The sequence below is a fragment of the Schistocerca cancellata genome, chromosome 11, assembly GCF_023864275.1.
Source record: "Schistocerca cancellata isolate TAMUIC-IGC-003103 chromosome 11, iqSchCanc2.1, whole genome shotgun sequence".
Taxonomy (NCBI): domain Eukaryota; kingdom Metazoa; phylum Arthropoda; class Insecta; order Orthoptera; family Acrididae; genus Schistocerca; species Schistocerca cancellata.
The window spans coordinates 17,722,787-17,734,884 of record NC_064636.1 but is presented as its reverse complement, the minus strand read 5'-3'; the positions used below and the strand labels follow the sequence as shown (position 1 = coordinate 17,734,884).

Below are 12,098 nucleotides of genomic sequence, written 5' to 3'. Positions count from 1 at the left end.
CCATTTTCTGCATCTATGCTCTGCCAAGTACCGGGAAATGCATGGCAGAGGGTACGTCCCACTATACCAGTTATTACGGCTTCTTCCCATTCCGTGGACATGGAGCGTGGGAGGAACGAGTGTTTGACTGCCTCTGTGCGTGTTGTAATTATTCAGATTTTGCCCTCACACTCCCTATGATAGCGATATGTAGGGGCTTGTAGTATATTGCTAGAGTCGTCATTTAAAGCCGCTTCTTGAAACTTTGTTAATAGACTGTCAGGTTAGTTTATATCTATCTTCGAGAGAGTTCCAGTTCATTTCCTTCAGTATCTGACACACTGCCGTGTATCAAACAGACCTGTGACCATTTGTGCTGCCCTTCTCAGTATACATTCGATATTCCCTGTTAGTCCTCATCGACGCATGTCCCACACACTCGAGCAATATTCTAGAATTGGCAGCGTGAGTGATCTGCGAGCAATTTGCTTGGTAGATTGCACTTTGCCGGTATTCTACCAATAAACAGAAGTCTACCACCTGCTTTATCCACAACTGAGTGTGTGTGATCGTTCCTTTCCATATGCCTACAAAGTGCTACACTAGATATTTGCTTGCACTGGCAGAATGCAACAGTGACTCGTGTATGTTATAGTCATAGGATACTAAGTTTTTTCATTTTCTGAAGTGCACAGTTTTACATTTATGAACATTTAAAAAGTTACCAACCTCTGCACCACTTTGAAATCTTATCAAGATTCGACTGAATATTTGTGCAGCTTGTTTTGGACAGTACTTCAATTTAGATGTTACATCATCTGCAAAAAGTTTGAGGTTACTATTAATATACACTGAAGTGCCAAAGAAACTGGTATAGGCATGCATATTCAAATACAGAGATATGTAAACAGGCCAAATATGGCACTAGGGTTGGCAATGCGTATATAAGGCACATTTATTAGATTGGTTACTGCTGCTACAGTGGCAGGTTATCAAGATCTAGGTGAGTTTGAAGGTGGTGTCATAGGCAGCACCCCGGCGATGGGACACAGCATCTCAGAGGTAGTGATGAGGTGTGGATTTTCCCATACTACCATTTCATGGGTTTACCGTGACTATAAGGAATCCGGTAAAACCCCAAATCTCCGACATTGCTACAGCCAGAAAAAGATCCTGCAAGAGATGACTCGAGAGAGTCATTCAATGTGACATAGGTGCAACCCTTTCACAAATTGCTGATTTCAATGTTGGACCATCAGCAAATGTCAGCATGCCAACCATTCAACGAAACATTGTCAATATGGGCTATCGGAGTTGAAGGCCCACTCACGTACATTTGATGACGGCACGACACAAAGCTTTACGTCTTGCCTGGGCCCATCAGCACAGACATCGGACTGTTGATGATTGGAAGCATGTTGCCTGGTAGACGAGTCTCGTTTCAGATTGTATCTAGCAGATGGACATGTAGAGGTATGGAGACAGCCTAATGAATCCATGGACGCTGTATGTCAGCAGTGGACTGTTCAAGCTGGTGGAGGCTCTGTAATTGTGTGGGGCGTGTGCAGTTGGAGTGATGTGGGACCCCTGGTACATCAGCAAGTGTCAGCATGCAAACCATTCAACGAAACATTGTCAATATGGGCTATCGGAGTTGAAGGCCAACTCACGTGGGACCCCTGGTACATCTAGATATGACTCTTGACAAGTGACACGTATATAAGCATCCTATCTGATCACGTGCATCCAGTAATGTCCATTGTGCATTTCGATGACTTGGGCATTTCCAGCAGGACAATGCAACACCCCACATGCTCAGAATTGCTACGTAGTGACTCCACAAATACTCTTCTGATCTTATACACTTTCACTGGGCACCAAACTCACCAGACATGAACGTTATTGATCATATTTGGGATGCCTTGCAAAGTGCTGCTCAGAAGAGATCTCCGCCCGCCCGTATGCTTACAGATTTATGGACAGCCCTGCAGGATTCATGGTGTCAGTTCCTTCCAGCACTACTTCAGACATTAGTAGAGTCCAAGTCACGTCGTGTTGCAGCTCTTCTGCGAGCTTGGGGGCAGGTGTGGGGGTTACACCGTATCAGGCAGTTATAGCAATTTCTTTGGCTCTTCAGTGTACAATATGAAGAGTGAGGGTCTCAACACACTTTCCTGGGCACACCCGATGTTACTTATACATCTGATGATGACTCTCTCCATCCAAGATAACATGCTGTGTCCTCCGTACCAAAGAGTCCTCAGTCCAGTCTCCCCCTGCGGGTCCGGGGATTAGAATAGGCTCGAGGTATTTCTGCCTGTCGTAAGAGGTGACTAAAAGGAGTTTCACACGTTTTGGCCTTTATGTGATGGTCCCCTGTAAGGTTTGACCTCCATTCTTCAAAATTTCGCTGAAGAGCGAGCCAATTGGGGAAGGGCGCCTTACTTGGTGCATTGTGTCCATAGTGCATTGGGACCTACAGCCAGATTATTCGTCGTTTCATTGCATCCCTGCTCACTCTCCATCTCTTGGGCGAGGACACATTCCTGGGTGCGATTTCTGCCACGCACTCTGCATTTTCGCTTCCTGCACTGACGACGACCGTAGACCACTTGCCACCTACTATCCAGCACGGTAGCTAGTCCGTTGTAGTTGGGCAGCCATGTACCCGGTTGGTTGTAGCCCCCTGACAACACAGGGATCACTCTACTGATGCCTGTGCCGTTAACTCTTCACATATGCCAAGGAGTAGATGCCTATCTCCCTGGGGCATCGGGACTCCCGGCAATGGCCATCCTGCCAGGTGGCCCTTGCTGTGGCTGGGTGACGCCCGTGGGCAGGGGCCTCGGACAGAGTAGGTGGCATCAGGGTGGATGACACGCAGTGAAGTGTGGCACATCTTCTCTTGCTGGTGGCCAACCACAAACAGTCTATAAGCGTTTGAGGGCTCACTTTAATGCAAACACGTATGACCCCAAATCGTTCCCCTTCCTGGCCTCACCGTGGGAGAAACTAAAGGCTATGAATGACAGCGAGACGTATTCGCCCCAGTATCTAGCTGATGGGGAATTCTTTTGTCCATGAAGCCTCAGTTCTTCGTAGAGCATTTAGAGGACAAGTTTGGGGAGGTGGAGGGCTTGTTAAAAATGCAGTCTTGATAAAAACAGCATCCTCTGCCCAGTCACGGGCATTACTTGCTTGTAAGAAACTGGGGGATGTTTCTGTTACTATCACGCCCCATAGAAGCTTAAATATGGTCCAGGGCAATGTCTTCCACAGGGACCTTCTTTTACAGTCCAATTACGAGCTGCGCGCCAACTTAGAGCGTCGAGGTGTTCATTTCATCTGACGCATCCACTGAGGTCTGAGGGATAATCAGGTTGCCACTGGTGCCCTCATCTTGGTCTTCGAGGGTGACACATTACCCAATAAGGTGAAGATGATGGTCTACCGCTGCGGTGTCAAGCCATATATCCCTCCGCCATTGCGGTGCTTCAATGTTGAAAGTTCGGCCATATGTCTTCCCGCTGTGCTTCAAGCCTCATATGTCGCGATTGTGGTCGTCCGTCCCATCCCGATACTCCATGTGCCCCGCCTCCCACCTGTGTCAACTGCGGAGAGCACCATCCTCCTTGCTTGCCGGACTGTAAGATTCTACAGAAGGAATGGAAAACAATGGAATACAAGACCCTGGACCGACTGACCTACACTGACGCTAAACGGAAATTCGAACGGCTTCATCCCGTGCACATGGCGTCATCTTATGCTGCCACTGTCACTCCTGTTGCAGCTCCATCCGTTACACCACATACAGTCAGCTTTCAGAGCCAAAGGACCGTACCTGCCCCATTGATGGTAGGGGACACTTCTCTCTGTTGATCCTGCACAACCTACCTCGGGAGCAGCACCCCTGCAACCATCGGGGACACCAGTACCCACTTCTAAGCTGGAGAAGCGTAAGTCTTCTTCAGCTTCTCTTGCTAGGAAGGGATCCCTTGGGTCATTCCCTTCCCAGGTTCCTACCAGTTGCAAACCAGACACCCGCCAGGGGCTGAAGAAGCCCCATGTAGCTGGTCGTAGGGCTTCGCAGTCTTCAGTCCCGGAGACTGAATCAAAGAAGCCCTCCCAGCAAGGGCAACCAAAGGAACAGTGTGAGAAATCGAAATCCCCTAAGACCAAGGAAATTGCGGTGGCACCCATTCCACCGCTACCTACAAGATCTGCGTCTGAGGATGGGGTGGAGATTCTGGCATCCACTGAGGACCTAGATCTCGCCGGTCCCTCAGACGTGATGGATGTCGCTCCCGTCGGTACTTAATCGGTGGCAGCAGGTGATCCAGCAGCGTAATCTGCCTCCTCGCACCCCTCAAGCCTTTCTCGGCCAATGTCATCCTCCAGTGGAGCTGCAGATGTTTTTTCCACCATCTTGCTAAGCTCCGACAACTTCTCAGCCTTCACCCTTTCGTCTGCATTGCTCTTCAGGAAACTTGGTTTCCGGCGATGCGAACCCCGGCCTCTATGACTATTGGGGTTGTTATAAGAACTGGGCAGCAGAGGTTATCTGGTGGCGTCTGCATCTACATCCTTCACTCTCTTTACAGAGACTCTGTCCCTCTATAAACACCTTTAGAGGCTGTCACTGTTCGGGTTTGGATGCCTCAGGCTGTTACTGTCTGCAGTCTCTATCTTCCACCAGATGGTGATGTCCCGCAGCACGTCCTGGCTGCACTGATAGCCCAATTGCCGCCACCTTTTCTGTTACTGGGCGACTTCAATGTCTGTAACACTCTGTGGGGTGGATCAGTGGCAACAGGCAGCACCATTGAGCATGTATTGGCACAGCTCGACCTTTCCATTTTAAATGATGGTACCTTCACGTATTTCATTGTGGCGCGTGGCATGTACTCGGCCATCGACCTTTCAATCTGCAGCCCTAGCCTATTACCGTCTGTCCAATGGAGTGTGCACGACGACTTGTGCGGTAGTGACCACATTCTGATCTTTCTGTCACTGCCACAGCGTCACTCTTCTGGGCGCCCCTGCAGATGGGCAATGAATAGGGCTGACTGGGACTTGTTCACCTCCATTGCCACTATTGAGCCTCTTTCCAATGACACCATTGATGTGGCGGTTCACTCGGTCACCACTGGCATCGTTACTGTCGCAGAATCTACCATTCCCTGTTTTCCTGGGTCCCCTCGGTGGAGGGCTGTGTCTTGGTGGTCGCCCGAGATTGCTGAGGCCATTAAAGATTGCAGGCGGGCACTCCAGTGTCACAAGCGGCATCCCTCATTGGCACACCTCATCGCCTTTAAACGGCTTCATGTGTGAGCCTGCTGCCTCATTTGCCAGTGCAAGCAGGTGTGCTGGGATAGGTATGTCTCCACCATTGGCCTCCGCACCTCTCCATAGCAGGTTTGGGCCAGGATTAGGCGACTTTGTGGCTATCGGATCTGCGCTTTCACTGATTGGAGCAGTATGCACTGACTCTGACACAATTGCAATCCGCTTAGTGGAGCATTTTGCTCACAGTTCTGCTTCTGCGAATTACCCACTGGCCTTCTGCTCCCTGAAAGAGTGGTTGGAACGTTGGAGCCTTTCATTCCACACACGCCACCCTGAATCGTACAATGCTCCGTTCAGTGAGTGGGAATTTCCAAGTGCCCTAGCCACTTGCCCTGATACGGTTCCTGGGCCAGATTGCATCCACTGTCAGATGCTGAAACATCTCTCAGTGGACTGCCAGCGACGCCTCCTCGAACTTTTCAACCATATCTGGTTGAGGGTGAGTTCCCGTCGCAGTGGCGGGAAAGCATCGTAATCCCCGTGTTGAAACATGACAAGAACCCACTGGAGGTGGGCGGCTACTGCCCCATTAGCCTCACCAACGTTCTTTGCAAGTTGCTCGAATGCATGGTGAGCTGGAGGTTGAGTTGGCTACTTGAGTCTTGGGCCTTCTGGCGATGCCGCCGATAATCTGGTGTGCCTGGAGTCTGCCATCCGTACAGCCTTTGCCCGCCGTCAGCATCTGGTCGCTGTCTTTTTTGACATGCGGAAGGCATATGATACGATATGGCGACATCACATCCTCTCTACGCTTCATGGTTAGGGTCTTTGGGGTCCGCTTGCGATTTTCATACGACATTTTCTGTCACTGTGTTCCTTCCGTGTGCAAGTTGCGGCCTCTTGTAGTTCCGCTTGAGTTCAGGAGACAGGGGTACCGCAAGGATCTGTCTTAAGTGTCTGCTTCTTTTTAATTGCAATTAATGGGCTTGCTGCTGCAGTGGAAACGTCTGTCTCTGCTTCCTTGTATGCTGACGACTTCTGTCTATACTTAAGCTCCACTGGCATTGCAGCTGCTTAATGGCAGCTGCAGGGCGCTATCCGCAAGGCGCAGTCTTGGGCTGTAGCGCGTGGTTTCCAGTTTTCAGCTGCCAAGACCTGCATTATGCATTTCTGCCGGCGACGCACTGTTCACCGTGAGCAACGGCTTTATCTTGATGGCGAACCTCTTGCTGTGGTGGAGACTCGTCGATTTTTGGGATTGGTTTTTGATGATCGGTTGACTTGGCTCCCTCATATTTGGCAGCGTAAACAGACGTGGTGGCTTCATATTAACACTCTTCGTTGCTTGAGTCACACCAGCTGGGGTGCCGATCGGTCTACCCTTCCACAGTTGTACCAGGCATTAATTCAGTCCCATCTAGATGATAGGAGACTGGCTTATGGTTCGGCATCACTTTCCACATTGCAGTTGCTTGACCTCATCCTTCATAGCAGGATCCGACTCGCTACTGGAGCTTGCTGGACAAGCCCTGTCAACAGCATACTTGTGGAGGCAGGTGTCCCTCCATTGCGGCTCTGGTGCCAACGATTACTGGCTCCTTATGCTACACACGTTTGTAGCTTGCCCAGGCATCCCAATTATTGTCTCATGTTCCCTCAGTCAGTCGTCCATCTTCCGGAATGGCGGCCCCGGTAGGGTGTAAGATTGCGGTTCGCATCAGAGCTCTTCTCTCTGGGCTTGAGGTTTTCCCTCTTCCACCTCTTTTCCGGGCCCCTCTGTGTATACCCCCGTGGTGTGTGCCCCGCCCATGCCTTCTGCTCGATTTGGCACAGGGCCCGAAGGACTCGGTCCTCCTGAGGCCCTCCGCCGCCGCTTTCTTTCCATCCTTGCCGCATTTCGAGGCTCTAACGTGGTCTGTACTGACGGTTTGGTGGTTGCTGGTTGTGTTGGCTATGCTATTACTCTAGGGGATCATTCTGAACAACACTCATTGCTGGTTGGCTCCAGTGTTTTCACCACCGAGCTGGTAGCCATCTCTCACGCCCTAGAGTATATCCGCTCCTGCTCAGGTGAGTCCTTTGTTATCTGTAGTGACTCGCTGAGCGGTTTACGAGCTATCGAGCAGTGTTTCCCTCGCTCTCGTCTGGTGATGGCTATCCAGGAGTCCCTCCATACTCTTGCCCGTTGCGGGTCATGTCGGCATCCCGGGAAATGAACGTGTTGACACGCTAGCCAAACAGGCTGTCGGTGCACCAGCCGTAGAGATTCTCCTTTCGGAGAGTGACCTCAGGTCAGTTTTGCGGCGGAAGGTACTTGGCACCTGGGGTGAAGACTGGCGCGCCCTGCCTTCACCCGACAAACTTCGGGCCATCGAGGAGGCTACCGGTGCGTGGCGCTCCTCCTTGCGTATCTCTCACAAGGACTCTGTTGTCCTCTGCCGGCTGCGCATTGGCCACACCTGGATAAGGCACAGCAATTTATTGCGCCGCGAGAACCCACCTTTATGTTGCCACGGGTCGGCTTTGACGGTGGTCCACATGTTCTCGGACTGCCCGCTTTTAACTCCGCTCGGGCAGACGTTTGCGCTGCCTGATAAGCTTCCTGCACTTTTATCAGATGACGTTGCGATGACAGATTTAGTGCTGAGTTTTATTTGTGCAGGGGGTTTTTATCGTTTGATCTAAGTGTTTGTCCTTTTTTGTGTCGAGTCTGGCCTACGATTTTAGACTGGTGTTTTTAGCGCGTTTCTTGGTGGTTGGCTTTTCCTTATTTGTTTCTATGGTCTGCCAACCACTGTCGCACTCAGTGTGATTCTAATTCCCTTTTCCTGTCTGTCTGTGTCTTTCTTGTCCTGTGTCGTCTCCATTGTTTGTCCTTATTCTTTGTGGGTGTTTCAAGTTCGTGGAAAAAGGGACCGATGGCCCTAGTAGTCTGGTCCCTTCAATCCCACAAACCAACCAACCGACTGTGCAGGTTGAACGGCACAAACAAGTAACAGTGTGAAAACTTTCCACAATCTGATATCCAGAAAATGACTCTTACTAGATTTATTGCAACAGACACCACTGACATTCTAATTTACCGTACTATTAGTCTGCTAATGTCAATATACATTGTTAAATTTAAAAAGTGTGTGTTTGCGCAAAAAATACCTTTCCTAAGGATGATAAAAATCTGACTAGTAGTAAGAGCCCCTGACTACCATTCCGTTCTGGAAAAACAGCGCATAAATAGCCGTTCCCATTTCTGCAATATTTGCAGTGTAGGTTATAGGTGACACACCCTGTATACTCAATGATACTGAAGTTAAATTCTCAGTAGATTCAAATCTACATCAATCTACATCATAAAAAGCATAAGAAGTCATTAATTTTTATTTGTAGCACTGGTTAGAGTGTTTACTCCTTTAACTTAAGATTTAAGTTCCAGTGGTCTGGATCCAAAATGTCAACACAATTGCTTGGTCTTCATGCCATTCCACAGTTCAGCAAATCATTCTGATGTTGTACTGATCACACACGGCTTACTTAAGTACATGTGTAAAATCAAACTGTTTTCATTTTGTGAAGTGTTTGATGAGTAATTGTAACCTCATGTAATAATTGTTAGGAATACCACAAAAGATTTGTTATCAATCAGTACAGTATAATATAAATCAACGACATTTATCTCTAATTCCCGAATACATTTACAGTTTGCACTTCTACAAAAAGCAACAATGCAAACCAATAATCCTTCAAAACACAAAGATATGTGTAAAAGGACTTTGTATCCCTTGCAGTCCCGTTTTGTTTCACTATGTTTTTTATTCTTGTGCAAACCTTAGTCTTGATGGCCTTGATTTTGATGCTGTTGGATCAGTATGCTTAGGAAAATGGGCCGAATGCTTTGGGTGCAGTCTAGTAAATCTCCACACAACACTCAGCCTTGTCCTTTATAATCTGGTTTTGGTATGCCTTCAGGAATGATTCGACTATAATCGACATAACTCTGTTTTTCGCATTAATTATTTTCTTGCCCAAGGTGTAGGAACTGAAAGCCTATATCGGACAAATAAAAGAAAAATTGTTGATATCCTGATCAGTTCCAATCATTCACTTGTTGTACTCGATAAAACGACATGGGTTCGAAGTTTGATTGGGTCCTTGGGTAATCGTGTGTACTGGTTCGTGTTTTATCGTCGTAATATGAGTACCTCGTTTACCTTTCCATTTTATAGCAGGCATTCGATTGCAGCTTCCCATTGTATTCCTCCATCATTAATTTTACTTTACAGATATCTTTTTGATATATTCTGTCTATTCGCATGTACTGTTAAAATGAAATTTGTTTTATAACTGTGTGGAAGTGTCATCAATAATTTTGGTGAAGAATACCAATTACCTAGATATAAAGTGTGTTCTCTGTGATAGCACTTTCAGAGACGCTATCGTCATAATTTGTCTTAGCATGGCATGTATATATTTTAAAATCACAGTAATAACCCGAATCTGACCCGAATGAATTGTGCCATTTTTTGATGCATTGAATTGTTTGTAAGATATGCGTCCCATAAATTTCGTGAACTATCCATTGATGATAATGCCATGTTTCACTGTATGTACTACATTAAATTTTTGATTTAACTTGTATGGTATTAGAAGAGCTGTACAACATAAATGTGTAATTGAAGCCAGAAATTGGAAAATATCCAGCAAATAATTGGGGTGGGGCATTGTGTGCAAGTCCTGAGAGATGAAGTGGTTGGCACAGGAAATACGTTTCTGTACGATGTTTTGACAGCTGACTTAGTCTCCTTCAGATGCTGGTGCTACGAGCTGTCCCCTCGTGTGTACTCGCCACGTGGCCTCGGATCGGGCTGTGGAGTATAGTAGGTGTTGCGCTGCTTTTTACTGTGCAGTTATACAGGGTGAGCACAAAGCCTTGTGCTGATTGTAAAAATTTATAACAAAATAACCATTTGACATAATAAGTTACATTTGATGCTGTTACATAGATTAGTGTTACTAGTTTTTTTAAGACCACTTACAGTAGTAAACCTCAACGTGTGCTCCCTCAGTAGCTTGGAGAATGTCGAGGTGGTGTTCCAGTTCTCACCAGGTTTTTCATAACATGTGTTCTGTCACAGTACCCACAGCAGCTTGTGTCCTTGCCTTCAGTTAATTGACATCAGCAACATGTGATGTCAAAGACTCTGTGATATAGCCCCAGAAAAAAAAAAGTCAAGGGGCATAACGTCTGGAGAGCGGAGTGACTAGGGTGTTGGACAGTTCCTTCCAATCCACTGATCCGGACATTACTCCCCTCTCCAGATATTACACCCCTTGACTTTTTTTTTCTGGGGCTATATCGAGGACAGAGTCTTCGTCACACCAGTTGCTGACGACGACGAACTGAAGGCTAGGATACTAGCCACTGTGGGTACTGCGACAGAACACACATTACCAAACACCTGGCGGGAATTGGGATACTGCCTCGACATTCTCCGAGCTACCGAGGGAGCACACGTTGAGGTTTTCTAACGTGTCTTAAAAAAAAAAAAAAAAAAAAAAAGCTAGTAACTCTAACCTATGTAGCGGCATCAAATGTAACTTATTATGTCAAACGGTTATTCTGTAATAAATTGCTATAATCGGGGCAAGACTTTGTGCTCACCCTGTATCACCAGCATCCACTACACCCATTGGTGCTCATTTTGTTTTCAGGGTGCGCACTGATATTCCACAATACGCAGTTTCTCTCAGATTCCTAGGTCTAGTTTAGTTGCCAAAATATTGTGCACAAAGTGGAATAAACAACTTTGCTGAGCACCCGAAAGCACACCATTAACAAATAACTGAGAAAACTTGCATATAAAATCTGCTTCATGTTGCTCCGTAGCTTTGAGGAAAGGGATTATTGGATATACTACCAAAAATTTTTGCTAAATCTAGTTGTTACAAAATAAATTTCTCTAGCAGCTTTTTGATGGTACGTACAAAAACATTGTATGATTTTTTTTCTGTTGTTTTTTCATCTTTCTAAGCCCTGTGACTGCATCCTATTTATGTGTCACTTTCTTTTGATGGGTCTAATCTATTCTGTGGCAGAATTTTGTCGTAGCACCTTGCACTGAGGTCAGTCTACCTGTGTTTCAGCATGGCGACGATCGGCTCTGCCACACTGACGGCACCACTGAACTGCAACCACGAGGCGGCGATGGCCGCGTCGGTGGCACTGCCGGTTTACGATGACGAAGTGGGTCGCGGTGCGCTGCCGTGCCGAGGACCCGACGACCGGCCAGAGAGGGAACTCTGCCCAGGGTAGGTGGAGCAGTGCGTTGTTTCGTACGTACACGCTTCTCTGGTGCTTGCACAATTGGCTGACTCGTGAAAGTCTTGTAAATTTGTGTTAGGGTCGGCTGACTTGTGAAAGTCTTGTAAATTTGTATTAGGGTACACGTGTAGTGTGTAGTATCTGTTGGATAATTATTTAAAGACCATTGAACTTTTAAGTCAGGATCACTATTTATTATAACACTAGTTAACAAACCCGGTATTGCATGGGTATTCGTTCTGCCAATTTTCTATTAGAAAAAAAAAAGATCTGCACTTTTAGTGTAATATCTGCAAAGTGTTTTTGTAAACGTCTTTATGGCAGTGTCTGAAAGACATACCTATGTAGATGACAGCTGTTTTCACTTACAACCATTATGCTTCACAGTTGAAAGCTGTCAAAAGTGTTGCCAGGTGTCTGGTATTTCTTTAAGTTGACTAGACTGCAGGAGTGACTCAATAGTAAAGATAAACATATTAAACAATGGAAACCCCAGGTTGGAGTATCAATAGTGTAG

The 12,098-nt window shown here is 47.0% G+C and overlaps 1 protein-coding gene across 1 annotated transcript in view; it reads left to right on the top strand.

The window, feature by feature from the left end:
• LOC126108832 (uncharacterized) overlaps positions 1–12,098 on the top strand; it is a 195,597-nt gene that overhangs the window by 6,376 nt on the left and 177,123 nt on the right. Inside the window, exon 2 of the mRNA XM_049914196.1 lies at positions 11,404–11,568. Within this exon, the coding sequence (XP_049770153.1) occupies positions 11,404–11,568 (165 nt within the window). The remainder of the gene's footprint in view (positions 1–11,403; positions 11,569–12,098) is intronic.